Here is a 25,232-nt window from a genome sequence, read left to right as displayed (position 1 = left end):
CAGAATCCTTGGTTTATTTAACGCTTTACTCGGTTTTACTACTGTTATAATAAATGTATTAGACTATTTAGAAAGAAACCATGATGTTGTGTAGTTTAAGAAAAAAATAAAAACAGAACTGGTGGCCGAAATGTTCAAAATTTCTGAAATATTGAAGACCAAGTATATGAAATTCTGCCACTACATATTGAAAGTTAGATGAGATAAGATATCTAGACAAGTATGATATGATATAAAAAAGAAGTTGGCCGCATTATTTTAATTATCATTTATTTATCGTCATTATCTGATGCGAAAACTGTTTCGTGTTTTCGTTGTAGGTGTAGTGTGATTACAGAAAATATTTTTGTTGTTACATATATTTAAAATTTCCGCCACAAACATCCAACCACAGGTAAGTAAAATTAATATAAGTAGTTATCAACATTATGGTGAATTCCTTCTTTCATACGAAATAGCGCATTTTGCATCCACACGTGTATTCATTTCGCACGACCATGAAAATTTACACTAGCAGGCAATTATCACCACCAGTCAAAGTGCGAAATGGATACTTTATCCGTTTATTCTAAAAATTTAGACATACAACATTATTATTATTATTCATAGTAAACGATAACTCGATAATGTTTATCATTGTTTGTTTAAAATAAAATGTTAAAGATAACAACGATTGAATTGATATCTTAGATTATATGTTAAATTCTGTGTAAAAATGAGAAATATTTTTATTCTGTGATCTTTGCGTTTTCTGTTTTTTTGTTGAACAATATCTTTTCCATTAAATTTTTTTCTTTCACCACTACTTTTACTTTTTGTAATCATAGTGTTATCTTTCTTCACTTTTTTCTTCTTCTTGTTCCTCTTCTTCTTCTTCTTCTTGTCTTCTCACTCGCTTGTTTCTTAGTTTAAACTAAATTCTTTACCTTTCTTATCGGTTCCTCTTATTTCTCGACGTTTCTATTTTTCACATCTCCGATATGTCTATTCTCCAATTTTTCGAAATTTTAAATTCTACAATTTTTCAGTTTTACGATTTTTTAATTTTTCGATTACTTGACATCTCAGATTTACGATTTTTAAAATAATTCGACATTTTGATTTATAGTTTCTCGATTTTTCAAGTTGCCGTTTCCTCAATTTTTCAACACTTCAGTTATTCAATTTCTGGATTTTTCAATTCTTCAATTTTTCGATTTTTCAGGTTTTTGATTTTTCAATTTTTCGATTTTTTGACTTTTTGATTTCTCGATTTTTTAATTTTTCGATGTTTCCGATTTGGTATTTTTCAATTTTTCAATTCTTCAATTTTCCTTGCATTTTGCATTTTTTGGAGATATCAGTTTGAGGATTTTTCAGTATTTCAGTCCTTTAATTTTCCGATTTTCTGGCTTTTCGACTTTTCGAAGTCTTTTTTTACTTTTTCGATTATTTATTCGATTTCACGATTTTTCAGTTTGTTGTTATTTTAATTTTTCAGTTTTTGAAATTTTAGAATTTTCGAGATGTCGATTCCTCGATTTTCCAGTTTTTCTATTTTTCAAATTTTTTAATTTTAGATTTTTCAGGATTTTGATATTTTTATTTCTCCCTCTTTCGATTCGTCAATTTTTCGGTATTTAAATTTTTCGATTTTCCAGTTTTTCCATTTCTCTAACTTTTGAGGTTACGATTTCCCGATGTTTCAATTTATGAATTTTTCGATGTTTTGATTTTTCGATTATACGATTTCTGAGTTTTTAAATTTTTTTCGATATTTCAACTTTTCCGAATTTTTATTTTGCGATTATACATTTTTTCGATGTTCCAAAGTGTCAGTTTTTAGATTTCCAATTTTTCGTGACAGCAGTTTTGAAATTTATCGATTTTCCAATTTTTCATTTTTTCCGGTTTTTTAAATCTTTGATGTTCGATTTCCGGTTTTTCGATTTTGTGACATTTCGATTTTTCAATTTTCCTATTTTTAAATTTTCTTGGTTTTTTGATCTATTGATTTCTCGATTTTTCAATTTTCGATATTTTAATTTTTCAATTGCTTTAAATTCTAGATTTTCCGACTTCAAAACGTGAAGTTCAATTTTTAGAGTTTTTAAATTTTTGATTTTTTGATTTTTGGATTTCTTGGCTTTTTAATTTTTCGATTTCGAAATTTTTCGATGCTTCCATTTTGGAATTTTTCAATTCTTCAATTCTTCATTTTTCATTTTCTATTTTCCAATTTTTCGATGCTTCCATTCTGGAATTTTTCAATTCTTCAATTCTTCATTTTTCATTTTCCATTTTCCAATTTTTCGATGTTTCCGATTTGGTATTTTTCAATTTTTCAATTCTTCAATTTTCCTTGCATTTTCCATTTTTTGGAGATATCAGTTTGAGGATTTTTCAGTATTTCAGTCCTTTAATTTTCCGATTTTCTGGCTTTTCGACTTTTCGAAGTCTTTTTTTACTTTTTCGATTATTTATTCGATTTCACGATTTTTCAGTTTGTTGTTATTTTAATTTTTCAGTTTTTAAAATTTTAGAATTTTCGAGATGTCGATTCCTCGATTTTCCAGTTTTTCCATTTTTCAAATTTTTTAATTTTAGATTTTTCAGGATTTTGATATTTTTATTTCTCCCTCTTTCGATTCGTCAATTTTTCGGTATTTAAATTTTTCGATTTTCCAGTTTTTCCATTTCTCTAACTTATGAGGTTACGATTTCCCGATGTTTCAGTTTATGAATTTTTCGATGTTTTGATTTTTCGATTATACGATTTCTGAGTTTTTAAAATTTTTCGATATTTCAACTTTTCCGAATTTTTATTTTGCGATTATACATTTTTTCGATGTTCCAAAGTGTCAGTTTTTAGATTTCCAATTTTTGCGTGATTGCAGTTTTGAAATTTATCAATTTTCCGATTTTTCATTTTTTGCGGTTTTTTAAATTTTTGATGTTCGATTTCCGGTTTTTAAATTTTTAATTTTTCGATTTCGAAATTTTTCGATGTTTCCATTTTGGAATTTTTCAATTTTTCAATTCTTCATTTTTCATTTCCCATTTTCCAATTCTTCGATATATCATTTTTGGGATTTTTCAATATTTCGATTCTTCAGTTTTCCAATTTTTCGTCTTTTCGATTTTTCGAATCGTCGATTATTTACTTTTTCGATTTTAATTTTTCCATTGTTAAATTTTAGATTTTCAGGATTTCGATTTCACGATTTTTCATGTAAAAAATTGGTCTAAAGAGTTTAGACAGTACTTCCCTCGCTGTCGGAAACTTGACGACTGCATGCCTATTGTGTTTTTTTTCTCATTACATTTTTGTAGTGGGAATTTAAAAAAAAATTGCGATGACGTCATCAACATTTTTGCAAGGACACGTATATCAGTTGGGATAGATGTAGTGTAATACTAAGAATAAAATTATTATATTCTCAAATTTTCGGGAAAATGAATTGGGTCGTTTGAATATTGATTTGTAATAATCAATAAAATAACGAAACAATTTACTCACGTATACCTACGTATCAGAGGCAACTGAAAATCGTGTATGTATAAACATTGTTAATTTAAGATGACAGGCGTAACAGCATACGTGAGAGCCAAACACAGAAACTGTAAACAAAACGACCGTCGGTTTTATTGCTTCGACTTCCGCTTATTATATAAAACATTGGGTTTTATTTTAATTCTTGACGGTGAAATTCACAATTGGTTGATTATAAACATGTCTATTTCACATTCGCGGAATCAAGTGAACGCATAAAACAAATGCAGGTCTGTAATGTTAAAGTCGATGTAAATAAGCGTGCTACCCTTATGTTTCAACCGAGTTTTTCCTTTAACAAATTTTGTGTCTACCAAATTGGGTTGGTTGGGGTGTAATACTAATAATAAGTGTTGCCTTTAATTTAATCAATAAAATAAATTGACTTCATTAATTTTTTTGAACCACCTCTTAAGAAAATCTAAAAAATATGAATGGAATGATAAATCACAAGTACAAACTCATCGTATTTTTTGCATTTTAGATAGGATTTATTCAGCAAAATTTAAGGGTGACGTCATCAATTTTTTTAGGAGGGATGAACAAATACATTTTGAACAAAAGTTTACCATGCTTATAATAACTTTAAAATATTCCCAAGATTTCAAAGCATTCGGTTTTGTAATTCCTGATTAAATCGATAAAATAAATTCACGCCTTCATTAATTTTTTTGAGTCACCCTGCATATGCAAATCCAAAAATATGAATGGAATGATAAATCACAAGTACAGACTCATCATATTTTGTACATTTTAGATACGATTTATTCGGAAAACTTTTGAGCTGACGTCATCAGTTTTTTGTAGAAGATAACCAAATATATTTTGACTAAAAATTTATTATGCTCTTTATAACCTTAAAACATCTGCAAGATTTCAAAGCATTCGGTTTTGTAGTTCCTGATTAAATCAATAAAATAAATTTACGCATTCATTAATTTTTTTGAGTCACTCTGTATATGCAAATCCAAAAAATATGAATGGAGTGATAAATGACAAGTACAGGCTCATCATATTTTGTACATTTTAGATATGATTTATTCGGCAAACTTTCGAGCTGACGTCATCAAGTGTTTGGAGGGGATAAGCAAATATATTTTGACTAAACATTTATTATGCTCTTTATGACCTTAAAACATCTGCAAGATTTCAGAGCATTCGGTTTTGTAGTTCCTGATTAAATCAATAAAATATATTTACGCATTCATTAATTTTTTTGAGTCACCCTGTATATGCAAATCCAAAAAATATTAATGGAGTGATAGTTCACAAGTACAGACTCATCATATTTTGTACATTTTAGATATGATTTATTCCACAAACTTTTGAGCTGACGTCATCAAGTTTTTGGAGGGGATAAGCAAATATTTTTTGACTAAAGATTTATGATGCTCTTTATAGCCTTAAAACATCTGCAACATTTCAAAGCATTCTGGTTAGCAGATTAAAAATTAAATTTCAAAATGTTGTTTTATAATTTTGATTTTTTTTCCAAAAATCTGGACGTTTCGGGTGAAAAGTCGATTCAGAGTTGTAAACTACATGTGTAGGACTATGTTATTTTATACAATTGAAAACCCATTTACTATGTACAATTTTGAAGTGACGTCATCGCTTTAGTGGTGGGGATGATTCGACAAATTTTGGTTAGCGTTTTACCATCTACATGATATTCTTAATATAAGTACAAAATTTCACAACAATCGGTCGAGTACTTTCGGAGATTATCTGTCTAATAAAAATCCGTGACAACAGACGGACAGACGGACAGACGGACGGACAGACGGACAGACGGACAGACGGACAGACGGACAGACGGACAGACGGACAGACAGACGGAAATGGGAGACCTATTTCTTCGTCTTCTAGGGGTCATGAAAGATCGAGAAAACGTAAAAGTAGAGAGTCGGCCGACGGACTCGATTACAATACTTCCTTTGCTTACGCTCGGGAAGTAAAAACCCATTTTAATTTTTGAATTTTTAAAATTTTCTTCTTCTGTTCTTCTATTTTTCCATTTTTTGAATTTTTAAATTTCCGATTTTTCGATATTTCGATTTTTCGGTTTTAGTTCGGGTTTCGATTTTTCCATGTTTCGATTTTTCAATTTTTCCATTTCTCGATTTATCGTGAGTTCGATATTTCGATTTCTCGATTTTTTGAGGTTACGATTTCCCGATATTTCAGTTTTTCAACTTTTCGATGTTCCGATTTTTCAATTTCTCGGTTTTTCGGCTTTCGATTTTTTAATTCGATTTCACAGTTTACCAGTTTTTCGGTACCTATTTCAATTTTTCAAATTTTAAACCTTTAAATTTTTCGAAATGTCGATTTCTCGATTTTTCGATTTTTCGGCATTTTGATTTTTCGATTTTACAATTTTCCTTTGTTTCGAAGTTGCAATTTTTCGATTTCCAAGTTTTCGTGATTTCAGTTTTAAAATTTTTCAATTTTTCGGTTTTTTAATTTCCCTATTTTAAAATTTTAGATCTTTGAATTTTTCAATTTTCTCGGTTTTTTGATGTTTCGATTTTTCGATTTTTCAATTTCACAATTTTTCGTTTTCTCGATTTCTCTTCTATTTTCTAATTTTTCATTTTTCAGATTTTTGATTTCTCAATTTTTCGATTTTTAAAAATAAACATGTTCTGATTTTGTTCCATTTTACTTTCCTTTCTCTATATTTAAGTGTTTATAAAAAACATTTGTTTTAAAACCTCAAAAATATTAAATTTATTAGCTTTCATAAAAATTTCTGCAGATGTTTTTATCAGCGACTTGCCAACCATAACGTTATGGATGGGAGCTCGGAGACAGAAGAAACTGAAAGATTACCATCTACCCTTCAGATTGAACAAGATACTTCAATATTACCAGAGGTGCGACAGTTTTTAAAAGTTAAATTAAATTAATTAAGATATCTTATCAGAAATTGTGACAACTTTTAGACTCTTTAATATAATTATTATCGATTTTCAGGAAAACTTTGTCCCAAAAACACAACTACTTAATGCTGCTAAAATTATCCAACTCGAAAAATCACTAGAAATTCCAGCCCAAAACTCAGAACAAGAACCGCTCCCAGGTGAAGAAAAAACTGAAGCTGCATACGAATCAACAAAGGTAAATTCTACCCAAAAAATAAACCTAATAATTCATTCCAAAATTTTCAGACCTTCCTCAAAAGAAGCGGTACCACCGATCGAGGCAAAGATTTCGAGAATATCGTAATCGCCAACGTCATCCTTTCGTTGCTCAGCAACCCCACAATAACCGACTTCTACATCTCGTCCAACGACGACGACTTCGGCGCATTTGATGACGTCGTCATCGAATTGCACACAGGGAGCAAAATCGAAACAAAAGCCATTCAGCTGAAACACAGCGAACAAGAAAAATTATTATCCATCCAACACCTAAAAACCAAAAACGAAAAGGCAAATTTTGGTATACGAAAATATTTTGAGTCCTTCCAAAACATCCATAGTAGAGCACAAGAATTCTTGTTGTTCACTAACCTCAAATTTGTAGCTTCAGAGGAGACAAAATTTCAGCTAGAGGGAGAGGATTTTGACATAAAGTCATTGAGATTGACTATTCCAGAAGGAGGTTTAAAATTTTCTGACGGTGTTGACTACTACTATAAGTTTGAAGTAGTGGAGGGGGAATGGACTAGGCAAAATCCGGTGAAGTTTGAAGCCTACAAAGCCTTTTTTGGAAAGTTTTGTCTTCACACTGATCAAAAAAATGTTGTCGCACTCGAAACATCAACGTTCAAGGAATTCACTGAAGCTTTTTCTTCCAATAAAGATACGTTTCAAAAGTACGTCAGAGTTATCACGGAGTGGAACACCCAGAAAGGGAAGAAGGACAAACTCAATAAAGAGTGGATGGAGCGTGCCATAACTTTGCTTTTGGTTGGTCCCCAAATCGAACCTCTGTATGTTGGTTTAGTCAACGACAAAATGAAGATTTTGAGACAGGCTATTTCTTATTTTGATATCACTCTAGTGGAAGAAAATGGAAGCAAAGTAGTTAAAGAGTTGTGGGGCGATTTTGACACTAACAATCTCCACGTAGTCAACAAACTACGAAAAAAATACTGCTTTCCTTGCGAATATATACAAGACGTTAAAAATTTGGACGGACTTATTTTGGCACAACTGCTATGGTTGATGGATCAGAGTCCGTTAATACTGAGAGAAAATTCAAGTGTTCATAAAGCAATCCAACTATGCCGTCATCAAAAATTTGTCTTGGTAGTTGACAATGATGAGACGAAAGAATGCATGAAAGGCCGCTCGGTTTTCCAGAACTTATCCAACTTGACAACGAATGTCATCCTATATGAAAAAATAATGCAAACTTTCACCGTTTCGTTGCAAGGAAAAGAAGACCTAAGTCTAGAAGCTGCATTTGGAAACAACAAAGAATTTCTAATCCACGTGTCCACAACCAATCTAACCCAAATGCTTCACGGTCCGTGCTACATCAACGGAGACAAAGAAAACCTTGTGGATCCTTACGTAGAGCGCAATTTCACCCGAAACACCATCGACATCAAATTTTTGGAGAACGCTTCTCACACGACCCTCATTATTGTGAACTGTGGGCGCAATTTTGGAAAAATGGACCACAAAAAACACGTTTTAGCACACACCGAAGACATCTCCAATTTCCTAAATAACCCAAAACCGAACCTATCCAAACCCAAAATTTACATCAGCAGAAACGAATTCACCCATTCTGAATTCCAAAAAGTGTGCCAGAAAGCTTCAAACTTCAAACTAATCAAAGCCATCCACTTTTTCAAGTTGCTTTCCACCGGGAATTTGGCCTGGATTCGAAGCAAAGGTGACGTCTGCGACATTGACAATTTCAAAATTTTTGACGATTTTCTAAACGAAAACGAATTTTGGTCTTGCGATGACAACAAAATTCGGCTTATTACGGCTGACCCCGGAATGGGGAAAACCGAGTTGGTGAAAAGTCTGAAAAACAAGTGTGCTTCTGAGTATCTGACGGTGACGGTTAGCCCCAAGGACGTTAACGCGTTTTTCGAAAATTTAGAACTGGGTCAGACTGATTTAACAAGTTCGTTTCAGAGGTTCATTTTCAACCAAAAATTCGCTTGTTATGGACAGATGGATCGTGAGTTTTTCAAATTGTGTTTAGAGCGAAAGCTCGTAGTCTACATTTGGGATGGTCTGGATGAATTTTTGGGTGAACATTTGGGTGATCTTTCAAAGGTAATTGTCACACTTTCGGAGATGGGGTTCATCCAGTGGATTACCAGTAGGCAGCACTTGAGATCTTTTCTGGAGAACGAGTTTAGCGTGGTGTCAGTTAGTATAAGCCAGTTTAGTGAGTCGGAGCAGGAAGACTACATTAGAAAGCGTCTGGTGTCTTTCGTTCCAGATCAAATCATAGAAGCGACTATCAAAAATATCAAAACCACGTTTGCCTTTATCAAACATGAAGATATTTTAGGGGTTCCGCTTCAGATATTCATGCTGACGGAAATAGTTCGTCAGAACAATACCAAACTGAACCACGAGTTGTTCACCAACGAATTTCTCCTAACCGATTTATACCACTACTTTATCCAGCAAAAGTTTGCCATTTTCTATAGAAACGAGGTCCCTGAAGACCAGCAGCAACCTTTTCTGAAACGTCTACTCTCAGATAAAACCAACGAAACACTCAGACACTACGAAAAACTCGCACTCAAGGTGATTTTCCCTGAAGACATTCTAGACCAATTAAACATTGACTGCCGAAGTAGTGCCAACCTGTTTGAAGATCCTCCTGTAGGCCTTATCACCAAATTCGAAAACAACATGCCCCAGTTCCTCCACGTTTCTTTCGCCGAATATTTCGTCGCTTCGTACTTTTCCAAAAATTTTGACCACATCCCTTTTGACACATTCTTCAGCGACAAATACACCAACATGCGTTTTTTCTTCGACTTATTGTTGGCCAAGGACTCCCCAGCTCATATTGCAGTCCTTTATAAAAAATTCGAGCTTCTGGAAACCCTCGACGACGAAAAATTGACACGGAAGGACGCAGCTGGACGAAGCGCCTTGCATCTGATATGCTCGTATGGGCAGAAACATCCTCGATTGGAAGTGGTGCAAGATAGCGGACGCTTTTTGATCCAAGACAAAACTACTGTTAATGGAATTGACACCCCGGAATATTTTAAGGCGGTGATGTTTTTGTTGGAGAAGTGTGACGTTTCCAAGGAGGATACACTCATGGAAATGACCCCATTACTGTACGCTCGAGAAAGTGAGAGTTTGGGTGCGGAAATGAAGATATTACAGACGCAGGAACTTTCTTTGAAGCAGACGCATAACAAACTTGACTCAATTAATATTTTGTACTACTCAGTTTTGCGTGGGTGTGACGATCTCCTCCAAGTATTTTTTTCCAAAGAAAAAGGTTCGATTAGTGAGGGTTTTGCACGTCGGCTTTTAATGATAGCGTGTAAAAAAGGGTACGACAAGATCGTCGAGTACTTGGTGACCTGTGGAGTAGAAGTCAACCGGTGTGATAAAAACGGTCGCACCCCTCTCCATGTAGCTTCTAGGAACGGTCACGAAAAAACAGTCCAATGCTTAGTAACACTGGGAGCTGAAGTCGACCTTTGTAACGAAGAGGGCAGGACGCCACTTTACATTGCGGCTTGCTACGGCTACAAAAGAACCGTGGAGGTGTTAGTGAAATCTGGGGCGGCAGTAAATCGTGCTGATAATTATGGCAGGACGCCACTCCTCCCGGCTGCGCTTTATGGCTATACAAAGACTGTGAAATGTTTAGTGGAATCCGGGGCCGAAATATCAAAACCAGATATGTATGGTCGGGTGCCACTTTACGTAGCTGCGGAATACGGGCACGAAAGGGTTGTTCGGTACTTAGTCAAACTAGGGGCAGATGTTAATGGTCGAGACAACTACGACCAGACCGCTCTCTACGCAGCTGCTGAAAACGGCCACGAAGGAAATGTTCGGATTTTGCTGAAATCAGGGGCTGTGGTTGATAGTGCTAGTAATTATGGGCGGACGCCGCTCCAGCAGGCGGCTTGTCATGGGCACCAGGAAGTTGTGGAGTGGTTGGTGAGATTCGGGGGTGAGATAAACCACCGTGATAGGTATGGTCGGACGCCACTTTACGTGGCTTCTGAGTATGGCCAGGAGAGAACTGTTCGGTATTTAGTGGAACTGGGGGCAGATGTTGATGGTAAGGATAATTATGACCAGACAGCTATTTACGCAGCAGCTGAAAACGGTCACGAAGGGAATGTTCGCTGTTTGGTGGAGTGGGGGGCCACTATTGACTCTCCTAGTGATTTCAGCCGGACACCTCTTCAACAGGCTGCTTGTCACGGCCACCTCACCATCGTCGAATATCTAGTTCTACTAGGGGCCGAAATCAACCACGCTGACCAAATAGGCCGGACGCCACTTTACGTTGCGTCAGAGTACGGCCGGGAACCCACCGTGGAATATTTAGTGGCATCCGGGGCAAGTGTTAACACCAAAGACAAATTCGCCCAGACACCTCTTTTCGCAGCTTGTGAAAACGGCCACAAAAAGATCGTCCAGTTTTTAGTTAAATCAGGTGCAGAAGTCAATGGCGCTAACCAAAATGGCCGTATGCCACTTTACATAGCTTCGTGTAACGGCCACGAACAAACTATTGAAGTGTTGCTGAAACTATGCGCCGAAATCAATCGTCCGGATAATTATGGTCGAACATCACTCCTGGTAGCTTCGCACCAAGGCCACGAAAAAGCTGTTCGGTGTCTGGTTAAGTACGGAGCTGATATCAATTACCCTGATATGTATGGTCGGACGCCACTTTATGTCGCGTCGGAGTATGGCTTCGAAAAAATCGTTCAGTTTCTGGTGAAATTCGGAGCGGATGTTAATTTTAGGGACAAGTTTGAGCAGACACCACTTTATGGAGCTTCTGAAAAGGGCCACAGAAACGTGGTGGAGTGTTTAGTGGAACTGGGGGCTGATGTTAATGTCAGGAATGAATCCGGTCAGACAGTGGAGCAGGTGGCTTTTGAAAATGGGCACCAAGAAGTAGTTGAAATGTTGGTGAAGTACAGAGAGGTCAGTAATAGAGGGTGACAAGACCTTAACTCCTCACAATGGGGAAAGACAAAATCTCGAATATTTTATTATTGACCAAGAGTGACTTAATGTGGCTTGCCTTTGAAACATCTACCACTTGTTGAACAAAGTTTTGTTGAAAATTTATTCGAAACAAATTTGTGTTATCAACAACCAGCTCTAAATTTTCCACAACAGTGTTCAGATGCAAGATTATAATTTTGTGGCGCATTATCACCTTTGCTTCATCTTCACGCCCTAATAGAATAAAATGTAAACAGTGAAAGAAGGGTTTTACTCTAAGTGGCGCCAGTTTTAGCAGTTCATGAAAGTCCACACTAAAGGTCCGAGAGTGGCTAAAATCATTGTACCGCTGTACCTAAAATCATTGTACCGATTAAAAATATCAATAAATGACTTTAAACAATGTGTAAACAGTGTTGTTAACTTTAACAACTTACTACTTTTATCAAATGTATAATAATTATTATCAATTATAATTGATGCTACATTTTTAACTACGTAGTTAGTGTAGTTAAGAAGTAGTTAAATACTTTTTTTACTTTCTGTGTAAGGGAAAGTAAATAAAAACAGTACTTGCATGAGAACTTGTTTGATCCACAGACCGGAGCGCGCTTAGGCCAATGTCGACTCTAAGCGCATTTCGTCTTTTTTAAAACATGTTTAAAATGGAAAATTTGTATAAGAAAATATCGATTTTGCAATTAGGCCCCGCCCCATAATTGCAAAATCCATGTTTCCTTGCCAAAACCATTTTAACCAGGTTTTGAGTTTCTTGTTATGAAAAGATGGCTATGCGTATTAAGAAAAGAAGGTAAAATATAAGCCCCGCCCACCCGCCCTATCTCAATTGTGATGACTTTTTTATTCGTCGTGAGCCAACGGGACAAAGCTTAACTGCAAAATTCTTATTTCTCTACCAGATATTAAAAAGATATTTTTGAGTATCGTGTTTTTCAAAAAATACTGTGTATTTTAAGAAAAAAATACAGCCAAAGATTAGGCCCCACCCATACCCGCCTCGTTCTGAATTTTCGATTGTGACGAATTTTTTATTTGTCGTCAAATCGAGAGGCGGAGCTTAAGTGCAAGATCCATATTTGTCTACAAGAATTTACCATTTTAAACATGTTTTACGTTTTTTGTTATGAAAAAATGGCTATGTGTACTAAGAAACAAAAGGCAAAATATAAGCCCCGCCCACCCACCCTCTCTCGTTTGTGATGATTTTTCTTAATTGTCGAGATTTTTTTTTAATTTAAATGCAAAATTCGTATTATTTCTCTACAGGTAACTACCATGTAAGACATTTGTTTGAGTATCGGGTATATTCAAAGAATACTATGTACAATTGTACATGTATTAAGGGGCGGAGCCTAATTGGAAAATCCATATTTCCGTGCAAAGATGTACCATTTTAAACAAGTTTTAAGTTTCTAAGGATTAAAACAATCATCACCTTCTGAGATAAAACTGATTTTGGCTAATGAGATAACCTGTAAGATAAGACAGGGTGGGTGGGCGGGCTTAGTATCTGCTAAGATTAAACTGATTTTGGTAAATAACATACTTTTTAAAAAAACAGGGTGGGTGGGTGGTGGGGCTAATATCTTTTGATATAAGACTGATTTTGGCATGTGACATACCTTCTAAGAAAAGAGAGGGTGGGTGGGCGGGGCTGTTATTTAAAATTATTTTGCTTCATTGAACTAATATTTCTGTTTACAATTTTGATGTAAATATTATCGTTTTTTCCAGAAATGTATGAAATGTGTTATGATCTTCCTTGTTTACGATCATCTTAAACAGGTAGATTTGACTTTTACAGTTTTTTTTTTGTACCGTGTGCTATAAGTTTAGTGTGATCAATTTTAGTTTTTTTAAAGTTTTAGTTGTGTTTATAAATAAAACAAATGCATTCATACATGCACAAACACGGTAATAATAATATTTGTATCTGATGTCCGAAGGCTTTTCTACACATTTCTCTATTTTTAGATTGTTGTGTTATGTATTCTATTTCAGAATTTCAGCGGGAAATAGTTATTATTTAGATTCTTTTATTAAAAACATGTCACATTTCACAGATTTCACTCGACTTTGACATGCAACTATGTTTTTATTTAACTAAGAATTGATTGTGTTTGATACTAACAAAACGTCCTGAATTAACAAATTGTGTTCTATTTTGTAATAATTTTAACCTATTTTTAGTCACAATTTTTGTAGTTATTTTTTGCTTTTAGCAATAATGCGATATGTTTAAAAAGCTTTCAGTGATCGAAAAACCGAAAAATTGAACCAAATATCCAAAAATTGGGAAATTAAAAGATTGAAAAATTGAGAAATCGAAAAGTAAAAAAAGGAAAATCGAAAAATCGCAAACTTAAAAAATCGAATATAATTGAAAAATCAAAGACCTGAAAAATCGAAAAATTGAAGAACTAAAATGTCGAAACTTTGGGGAGTCGAAATATGGGAATATCAAAAAATAGATTAACTGAGAAATCGACAAAATGGAAATTCAGAAACGTCAAAATTTGAAAAATTGAAAAATCGAAATATTTAGAAATTGTTATCACTGAAACATCGGAAAATTGAGAAATCGAAAAATAAAAAAAATCGAGGAATCGAAAATTAGAAGAATGGAAAAACTGAAAAAGACCAAAATTGACAGAAAACACATAACGCAATTACAATGAAAATTCACAGATATATTTACATACATTATACAAATTAAACTAAATATTATATAAACAACTACTACTAAAAGAATTATAAAATATAAATAAATATACATAATTGAATGTATTTAAATAACTTTCGACGTTAGAACTACTGAAGAACTAGGTAAGGAAAATCATCTTAATCGAACTTAATAAAGACGTAACTGTAACAAGCAAGTGAATTTGATCAAAACGATTTCCTCCTATTATTTATTTCATCGACTAATGAAAAGCATTCGACGATTTTATTTTTAAATGGAAAACATTTTGCTTCAGATACTCAAATATTATGTCAATCAAAACTGTTTTGTTCTTGTCCAAGCTTCGTGGAAAAATTATAAAATTCGATTTTGCCAAATTGTCTAGTATGACAATTTTGCCATGTACAACATTTCTAATCAACAATTATCTATGTCATAAGTTAAAGTTTTTATTGCACATTCTTCTTCCAAAAACTTGACTATTTTACCGTGATTCATCAAAATGGCGGTATCAAGCGGCGTAAAACCATGCTTAGAAACAACATTGACGTCGGCTCCGCATTTTGTCAAGCTTTCGACAACTATTTCGTGGCCGTTCAAGCATGCTAGGTGAAGCGGTGTCCGATCATCATTATTAGCCTGATTGACTTTGGCCCCGCGTTTGACCAAAGACTCGACAACTTTGTGGTGACCCTTCGAAGAAGCTACGTGAAGCGGTGTCAAACCGTCATTGTCAGCGCGATTGATTTCGGCTCCGCAATCCACCAGTCGTCCGACTATATTTTCGTGGCCGTTCGAGGAAGCTACGTGAAGAGAGGTCTGACCACAAATATCACTATGATGTATATCGGCACCAGAATTCACCAAACATTCAAGAACTTTTCCGTGGCCGTTCGAGCAAGCTGCGTAAAGCGACGTTTGACCAGATTTGTCAGCACAATTGACCTCTGCGCCGAGTTGCAACAAATGTTCAACTGTTGCTAGATGCCCGTTCGCTGAGGCTACTATAAGGGCTGTGACACCAGACTGTTGACAACTAAAATTTACTTCGTCCTTATAACCCTTTAATTCCTTAGTACAAACAGTTTTAATTGCTTCATCATAGCCGAACCGACTAGAATAAAACAAAATATTGATTCTGTCACATTGATTATACATTAGATGCTCTGATGGGTTTAACTTTCCTGACTGTAACAATTCCAGTTCCGCACCTAAACTTTGGCTGACTTTAGCAAATAAAAACGGCGTCATTTCAAATAGTCCATCCGGTTCTGAAATACTACATTTTTTTAACAAATGTTGCACCCCGTCTAGATATTCCCTCGTTTCTAATTCTCCTTTAAAAACTTTATCCTTGACATTGAGAGTGTGTCTCATCTTAGGTAACTTTTTCGAAAAAGACAATTGTCTGGGCAAAGAAATAATTTTTTTTTTATTTGTTCTAGAACTCTCTAGTTTTAGGCGTGAATATCTTTTTCCCCACGAGCAAATCAAATGTAGAACACTTCTTCCACCGGCATCTTTACACGCCAATATTTCTTCGTTATTTCTTTTCAGGACGTCAAAGTTCCTGTACAAGACTGCAGTGTGAAGTGGTGACTTTTTTGCCAACAACATGTCAAAGAAAAATCGTACGTTGTTAAATTTCCGTTTAAAAAATTTCTCCTTAGGTATAACCCCAAAATTCTTTGAAAAATACGAAGCAGCCAAATATTCCGCAAAAGAATTATGTAAAAAAACCGGTTTGTTATTTTGGAAACTAGTTATAATACCGATGGATGTGTAATCGTCAGACGTGTGGTCTATATTTTCTTGACAATTAAAATTTGAAAGCTTCGGAAATAACAAGCCAATTGCAACTTCTTCGTAATGGTTTAAGATTTTTTCTTTGTCTCTGCTAAACATACGCTTCAAAAAAGGATCCTGAACATTCACAGACAATTTATTTTGATAGAAAATGTTGAATTTTTCTTCAATGAAGTGATGATATAAATCGGTCAAGCGCCAACCATCACCAACCAATTTTAAATATTTGTCGTTATTTCGAACAACTATTTCTGTGAGCATAAAAATCTGAATTGGAATTCCTAAAATGTCTATATGTTTTATGAAAGCAAAACTAGAGATAACTTTTCGAACGGCACCTTCTAAATTGTCAGATGAAATAATAGGATTGAGACGTTTTCTAATGTAAACTTGTTGTTCGCGCTCATTGAATTGATTTATACTCAACGAAAGGGTGTTAAATTTTTTTTCAAGCGAAGATTTCAAGTGTTTTCTACCAGTAGCCCATTGTGTGAAACCCTGATTTGATAACAGAACAATCAAATCTGGCACGTTTTTCAAATAATCAGGAGAAATTTCATCAAGAGCGTCCCACACGTAACAAACACGAAGTTGCTCAAAACACATTTTAAAAAATTCTGTATCGAGCTTTTTAAGGTGGTGATACTTTTTCTCTAAGATGAATGTTCGGAATAAATTTAGGTAATCTGCTCTGCCAAGATTTTTTAACTCTTCAAAGAATAAATTAACGTCTTGAGGGCTAATAATTACTGTCCAGTAGCTAGAAGAACACTTATTTTTTAAGCTTTTTGTTAGTTCAGTTTTACCCATCCCTGGATCAGCTAACACTAAACTAATCCTGTTGCTAAAGTCAAAATTCCAAAACTCATTTTCTTTTTTATAATATTCAGATAATTTATAATTTTGTAATTCTCCGACATCGCCTCTGCTTCGCACCCATTCTAAATGTGTATTTTTAAGAAATTTAAAATAATGCACAATCTTGGACTCTGGTGTTTTAGAGCATATCATCTGAAATTCACATTCGCTACATTTATTTTTACTTATAATTAATATTGGAGCATTGGAAGTTGTATCTTCTGCGTTATTTAAATAATCATCGAGCTTTGTCAGTTTAATTTTTTCAAGTTTTTGTATTTCGTTCAAACTGTCTGCGCAATTTAGAATAACGACGGTATTATGACTAACGTGTTCTAAATATTTAATGTCTATCGCATTTAACGACAAATACCTTTCAATATAAGAATCAGGAAGAACTTCTTTTACCCCGTCTATGAGACGTGCGCTGTCCATCATTTCTAAAAGATTATTTACACTAATATTCTTCGAAAATTCTTCATTTCCTCCACACGCCTCCGTCAGAGTAAGCTCTGCTTTCCCTTGCAAGGAAACGGTAAAATTCTGCATCACTTTTTCATATACACTATGTTCGGATTTCAAGTCCAACAGGTTCTGGAACACGGAACGACCTCTCATCCATTCTTTCCATTTTCCTTCACCAACCAAAACGAATTTTCCATCAGGACAAAGTTGAACGGCTTTTTCTATATTTTCGTGCTCTTTTACAATTAGCGGACGTTTCTCGATCAACCACAACAACTGTGCCAACACATTTCCGTCTACATCGTCTACCCGAGATATATAATTAGGAGAAAGACGATAAAATGATCTCAGTTTGTTTAGTTCTTTGATGTCAATATTCTTGTCCAAGTCGCACCACAACCATTTCTTCATATCGCACTCCACGTTTTCCAACAGCGTAATGTCGAATGGACGAATTGCTTCTCGAAGAATTTTCCCTTTGTCGTTGACTTCCCCAGAAGTAAAATTTTCGATGTACGGAGACAACACACAAAGTGCAACTGCACATTGCATCATCTTCTTTTCTAACTTGTTTTTAGATCCTTCTTGCATGTCCCACTCACATATAATCTTCAGATATTTTTCGAACGTTTCTAGATTCGAACAGAACATCTTCACGAAATCATTCGCTGTTGAATTTTCAAGTGCTTCGAGACTTTGTTGATTAGAGTAAAGGCTAAAACATTCAAGAAATTCCTTAAACTGTTGAAGTTCTGAATCAACTTCTCCTTGGTCTTCTACAATTCGAAATTTATAACAGTAGTTTATATGTTGAGAAAGTTTGAAACTATCATCAGGAATTTCTATTTTATAAGGTTTCAAGTAAATTTTTTTTCCGTCTAGTTGAAATTTTGTGTCTTCAGATGTGTGGAATTTAAGGTTCGTGAACAGAATAAATTGTTGTGGTTTTTCCTTTATCTCTTGGAACGATTTAAAATATTTAAGGAGGCTGAAGTCTCCCTTTTCGCTTGCTAGTCGTGTTGTAACTAAATTTCCTGGTTTATTGCTGTGTTTCAACTGTACGGCCATTGATTGGATTCCCGTATCTGTTTCCACTTCAATGACTACATCATCGAAGTCTCCAAAATTTGCATCGTCCGACGAAACGTAGAAGTTTTTTACTGTTTCGGTGCTTACCATACGAAGTACGATGTTGGCGATTATCATATTTTCGTACTTCTTGCCTTTGTCTGTGGTCCCCGGACGTTTCCGAAAACTCTAAAACGTAACAAAAATAATGTAAAGAAATACACCTAGGTAACAAATAAAACAGTTTGGTATCTCTGTTTATTTTATACCTACTGTTTCGATTTACAACTAGAAAGCTGTACCTGTTTCGTCGAAGATGCATTTTCTTCTTGGTGTAAATTTTCTTCTAAAGGTAGGGTTTTGCTTTCCATGGTGATAACTACGGGAATACGCAAACCTGAAAATTAATTAGTTTTTATTACTAGTACTGGATTCACAAGAATAGTGACACTCAAAATTAAATAAAAACAATCGTGTTTCATTTTCCGAAAGAATAAATAATGAAATGTGCGTTAATTTAATGTTATTTTAGTTTTACTCACCTAAGCTTTTAACTTTCCTGTCTTCTAATATGTTTCATAAGAAGTTATAACTTTGTAGGCTCTACTTTCTATAACTTCGCTACTTAAACTTTGAATGTACCTGTTACATCTGGAGTTATTTTCTTCAAACTATTTTTGTACCTACTCTGTTGATGTTTTAGTGATTGTTATCAGCGTTGAAATTCGATGGTTGTTTTATCAAAGCACTTGGGATGTACAAATTTAAAATTGATCTAATCTCTTGCCCTTGAAATAGGTACTACAGTAAAACATCTCCAGCTGTTTCTTACCTTTAACTGAATAGTTTTAGACAAAGTTGCTTAGATAAAGTTCTAAAACAGCATTTGTTTTGTCTTATACAAGGAATTTCTTGTACAAAGCAATGAGTTAATATACTAAATTCAGTGGTTTCAAGATCAGCAGTTGCAGCCTTTACTTATCTTTATTATTTTTGCGCACATCACTGTATCATTGTAAATAAAAATTTTCTCTTTATCAAGTTCAAACTGCAAATTCTCCATCAAGATCTAGGTGGTGAAGACGACACACGTGTTTGAATGAAGTACCCCAAATCTTGATAAAATTTTCTTTAGTTTATTTTTGCCATGTCATCGAGGATGAATTCTTTTAACAATTTTCTCTCCATTTTTGTAAATTTTCAAAATTATTCGAAAGCTATCGGTGTTTTATTTTCGATACTATATTAATATTGTTCAGTCCTATCGTTGCAAGTACTAGCCCCGCCCACCCACCCTCTTCTCGTTCTAGCGACTAGTTTTATTTCTGCATAAAATCCACCTTTAATTCAGAGCAGATAAAACTAAGTTTAACTTTTTTCTAGAGTTTTTCATAGACAAACAATAGCCCCGCCCATCCACCCCCCCTTCATTCTAGTTACTACTCTTAATATTGTTCAGTTTTATCGTTGCAAGTACTAGCCCCGCCCACCCACCCTCTCTTTTCTTAGAAGGTGTGTCATTTGCCAAAATCAGTCTTTTCTTAACAACTACTAGCCCCGCCCACCCCCTCTTTTCTCATTCTAGCGACTGCATAAGATCCATTTTTCACTCAAAGCAGATAAAATTAATCACTGAAATCGAGGCGGGTGGGTGGTCGGGGTTTAGGTATATGTTCTTCGGTAGAGTGGGAATGGAAACTAATCGAAATTAGTGCTAAGTAATTTTCTTGTTGTTGTATTATTTGTCATAAGATTTATTTCTTAGTTCAGAAAAAAAAATGAGGGAACGGGTGGGTGGGTGGGGCTAACTTTAGTTTCCTCCTAGAGTCTTTTATAGACAAGCAATAGTCCCGCCCACACTCCCCCATTTCATTCCGGTTATTACTCTTATTATTGTTCAGTTTTATCGTTGTAAGTACTAACCCCGCCCACCCGCCCTTTGTTTTCTTAGAGGATTTGGCAGTTAAGCTCCGCCTCCCGGCTCACGATGAATACAAAAAATCATCACAATTGAAACCGGGTGGGTGGGCGGGGTTTATATTTTTCCTTTTTTTTTAATATATGTGTCTGCTTTTTTGTCGAGAAATAGGGATTTTGCAGTTAAGGTTTGCCCCCTGAATCACGATGAATAGAAAAATTCATTACAATTGCGACAGGGTGGGTGGGCGGGGCTATGTTTCTCATTTTAGCGACCAATTCTATTTCTGTATAAGATCCACCTTTCATTCAGAGCAGATAAAATTAATCACCAAAATGGAGGCGGGTGGGTGGGCGGGGTTTAGGTATATGTTCTTTCGTAGAGAGGGAACTGATCGAAATTAGACTGTAAAAAAAGCGCTAATCGTAACTACTTTGTTATACTATTTATTATAAGATTTATTTCTTATTTTGGAAGAAGAAAAAGAGAGATTGGGTGGATGGGTGGGGCTAAGTTTAACTTTTTCCTATAATCTTTTATAGGCAAGCAATAGCTCCGCCCACCCTCCCCCGTAATCATTCCAGTTACTACTCTTAATATTGTTCAGTCTTATCGTTGCAAGTACTATATGTAAATTGTTGAATTATAAAAATTGGTGTACAGTTATTTAGACAGCACCTTCCTCGCTACGGTATAACATAATTCAGTTTTGTCAGATAATTGTAAGATTCGATTTAGAGATCAGGCGAATGACTAATTTTATGTTTTCTCGACGATTCTCGATTTTATACCACAATTTTTGGTTTCTTTGTTTCCTTTATTTTTTTTTGTTTCTTTCGATTTACAATTTTTTATTTAATTAATTTTTCAAATTTTCAGGTTTTGGGTTTTCAGATCCATGATTTCCGCGTTTAAAATTTTTCAATTTGCAGTTTTTGGATTTCCAGTCTTCCAATTTCTCAATTTCCTTAATTCTCAATATTTTGATTTTACAATACATTTTTCTTGTTTTTTATTTTTCACTTTTTCGAATTTTAAGTTTTTCAAGTTTTAACCTTTCGATTTTTCAAATTTTCGTTTCTTCAAATTTTCAAGTTTGATTTTCACTTTTGACAATTTTCAAGTGATCATTATATACTTTTTCGTTTCTTTATTTTTGATTTTTCAATTTTACAGTTTCTTGAGTTCTAAATTCTTCAATTTTTTAATTTTGCAATTTTTCGACAGTACAGTGTCTCATTTTTCGATTTTTCACATTCTCAGTTTTTAATGTTTGTCATTTTCAATTTTTCGTTTCCTCAATTTTTCAACTTCTCGATTTTAATTTTTCATTTTCCCGATTTTTTAATTTTCATTTTCTCGATTTTGTCACAAAGTTTCATTTTTTCAATTCCTTTATTTCTTGTTTTTTCTTTAGATTTTTCAATTTTTCGTTTCTTCAATTTTTCGATTTTCAGTTTCTCAATTTTTCGTTTCCCGATTTTTATTTTTCAATGTGGCGAATTTTTAATTTTTATTTGCTCGATTTATATCACAATTGCCTATTTTGTCATTTCTTTTATCTTCTGTGTTTTTTTTCGATTGTACAATTTTTCATTTGTTCAATTTTTCAAATTTTCAGGCTTTGAATTTTCAGTTCGTCCATTTTTCAATTTTTAAATTTTTCAGTTTTGCAGTTTTTGGATCTCCAGTCTTCCGATTTTCCAATTTCGTTAATTTTCAATATTTCAATTTCATAATACATATTTCTTCTTTTTGATTTTTCACTTTTTCGATTCTTAAGATTTTTCAAGTTTTCATTTTGTAATGTTTCGTTTTTTAATTTTGATTTTTCAATTTTACAATTTCTTGACGTCCAAAATTTTCAATTTTTCGTTCCTTCAATTTTTCGGTTTGCACCAATTTTTCAATTTGGCAATTTTTCAATATCACGGTTTTTCATTTTTCGATATTACAGTTTCTCATTTTTCGATTTTTCACATTCTCAGTTTTTAATGTTTGTCATTTTCAATTTTTCGTTTCCTCAATTTTTCAACTTCCCGATTTTAATTTTTCATTTTCCCGATTTTTTAAATTTCATTTTCTCGATTTTGTCACTAATTTTAATTTTTTGAATTCCTTTATTTCTTGTTGTTTTTTCGATTTTTCAATTTTTCGATTCTTCAATTTTTCGAATTTTCAGTTTTTCAATTTTTCATGTTCCCGAGTTTTATTTCCCAATGTGGCGAATTTTTAATTTTTATTTTCTCGATTTATATCACAATTGCCCATTTTCTCATTTCCTTTAATCTCCTGTTTTTTTTTCGATTTTCCAATTTTTCATTTGCTCAATTTTTCAAATTTTCAGGCTTTGGATTTTCAGTTCGTCCATTTTTCAATTTTTAAATTTTTCACTTTGCAGTTTTTGGATTTCCAGTCTTCCGATTTTCCAATTTCGTTAATTTTCAATATTTCTATTTCACAATACATATTTCTTCTTTTTTTGATTTTTCACTTTTTAGATTCTTAAGATTTTTCAAGTTTTCATTTTGTAATGTTTCGTTTTTTAATTTTGATTTTTCAATTTTACAATTTCTCGACTTCCAAAATTTTCAATTTTTTGTTCCTTCAATTTTTCGGTTTGCACCAGTTTTTCAATTTGGCAATTTTTCAATATCACGGTTTTTCATTTTTCGATATTACAGTTTCTCATTTTTCGATTTTTCACATTCTCAGTTTTTAATGTTTGTCATTTTCAATTTTTCGTTTCTTCAATTTTTCGAATTTTCAGTTTCTCAATTTTTCGTTTCCCGATTTTTATTTTTCAATGTGGCGAATTTTTAATTTTTATTTTCTCAATTTATAGCACAATTGTCCGTTTTTTCATTTCCTTTATCTTCTGTGTTTTTTTTTATTGTACAATTTTTCATTTGTTCAATTTTTCAAATTTTCAGGCTTTGAATTTTCAGTTCGTCCATTTTTAATTTTAAAATTTTTCACTTTGCAGTTTTTGGATTTCCAGTCTTCCGATTTTCCAATTTCGTTAATTTTCAATATTTCTATTTAATAATACATATTTCTTCTTTTTTTGATTTTTCACTTTTTCGATTCTTAAGACTTTTCAAGTTTTCATTTTGTAATTTTCCGTTTTTTAATTCTGATTTGTCAATTTTACAATTTCTCGAGATCCAAAATTTTCAATTTTTCGGTTTGCACCAGTTTTTAAATTTGGCAATATTTCAATATTACGGTTTTTCATTTTTCGATTTTTCAGTTTCTCAATTTTTAATTTTTCCTTTTTCCAATTTTTTGTTTCCGATTTTTATTTTTCATTTTCCCGATTTTTTAATTTTCACTTTTTCGATTTTATATCACAATTTTTCGTTTTTCATTTCCTTTAGTTTTTGTTGTTTCTTACGATTTTACAATTTTTCGTTTATTCAATTTTTCAAATTTTCAGGTTCTTTTTTATTTTTCTTCAAATTTTCAAGTTTGATTTTCACTTTTTACGTTTTTCAAGTTTTTATTATACACTTTGTCGTTTTTTTACTTTTGATTTTTCAATTTTACTTTTTTTGTCGACTTCAAAATTTTCCAATTTTTCGATATTACTATTTCTCAATTTTCCATTTTTCACATTCTCGATTTTTAATTTTTCCCTTTTTCAATTTTTCGTCCCCTCAATTTTCCAACTCCTCGATTTTTATTTTGCATTTTCCTGATTTTTTATTTTTCATTCCTTAATTTTTGTTGTTTGTTTCGATTTTACAATTTTTCGTTAATTCAATTTTTCAAATTTTCAGGCCAATAAATTCCAATTCGTATATTTTCCAATTTTTAAATTTTTCAGTTTGCAGTTTTTGGGTTTCCACCACTTTTTTACTTTATGGATTTTCAATTTTTCGTTAAACTTTAGATTTTTCAAAGTTTCGACGGTTTTATACTTCAATTTCTCTTTTTTTTTAACTTTTTAGAACAAATACTAAAGCTAAAATGGAAACTTTGGTTGAAATATAAACGGTTTAAGGATCCTGCGGTATACTCCAAATTCAAGATTTTAAGATCGCAAGTCAAAATTGAAATAAAAATTGCATATAGCGTATATTTAGAAAAAACTGAAAGTAATACAGTCTCATCCAACACAATTCTGGTGCTTTGTTCACAGGTTGACCTGACCTGACCTGACCTGAAAAAGAACTCTATATTTTTCGTTCATAGTCTTATACAAAATTAAGCAATATTTCAGTTTAAATTGTAGTTTGTTAACCTCATTTTAGAGGAATTTAATAGGTAGACAGAAAAAATCTCGATTAGTTTTTCATAATTATGGTAGTCCACTAGTACATTTTAATAACAATAAAAATAATATACGTTATTGTCCAACAATAAAGTATATTCCCAACTTCTGGATTATAAAAAACAATAGTACACCAAATTAGAAAAATGTAAATAAAATAAGAATTATATATAATATACTCCTAACAAATTAATTTATCGAAAGTACGATACGACTGTATCTTTAATAAGAAAATTATTATCACACTTAAAAAATTACCATTATGCGAAAGAAAATAATCTTAATAAAAAAATATTGACTGAGGACTTAATTGTCATAAAACAAAGAATTTGATCTAGATGATTTTCTTTGCATTATATTTTATTAAATAATAATAATAATAATAATAATAATAATGTTTATTAGTACATATAACAAAAGTCACAAATTCAATACAAGGCACATTACATAGGTAC

General features: G+C 33.1%; 2 protein-coding genes across 2 annotated transcripts; one reads left to right on the top strand and one right to left on the bottom strand.

The window, feature by feature from the left end:
- The first annotated feature begins 387 nt into the window (after positions 1–387).
- LOC135137818 (uncharacterized) lies at positions 388–12,093 on the top strand. Its single transcript, XM_064067567.1, has 4 exons — positions 388–394; positions 6,273–6,411; positions 6,512–6,655; positions 6,706–12,093. Exons 2-4 carry the CDS (start codon positions 6,328–6,330, stop codon positions 11,674–11,676), a joined length of 5,199 nt encoding a protein of 1,732 aa, XP_063923637.1. The 5' UTR covers positions 388–394; positions 6,273–6,327; the 3' UTR covers positions 11,677–12,093.
- A 2,495-nt stretch (positions 12,094–14,588) lies between these two features.
- On the bottom strand, positions 14,589–19,418 carry LOC135137885 (uncharacterized). Its single transcript, XM_064067656.1, has 3 exons — positions 19,126–19,418; positions 18,886–18,980; positions 14,589–18,772 (listed from the first exon to the last, which is right to left on the bottom strand). Exons 2-3 carry the CDS (start codon positions 18,952–18,954, stop codon positions 14,804–14,806), a joined length of 4,038 nt encoding a protein of 1,345 aa, XP_063923726.1. The 5' UTR covers positions 18,955–18,980; positions 19,126–19,418; the 3' UTR covers positions 14,589–14,803.
- Positions 19,419–25,232: the final 5,814 nt, after the last annotated feature.

Source organism: Zophobas morio, unplaced genomic scaffold, assembly GCF_036711695.1.
Source record: "Zophobas morio isolate AGI-343-1 ecotype UQ-CSIRO unplaced genomic scaffold, CSIRO_AGI_Zmor_V1 ptg000030l, whole genome shotgun sequence".
NCBI lineage: Eukaryota > Metazoa > Arthropoda > Insecta > Coleoptera > Tenebrionidae > Zophobas > Zophobas morio.
This window is presented reverse-complemented; position numbering and strand designations above follow the sequence as displayed.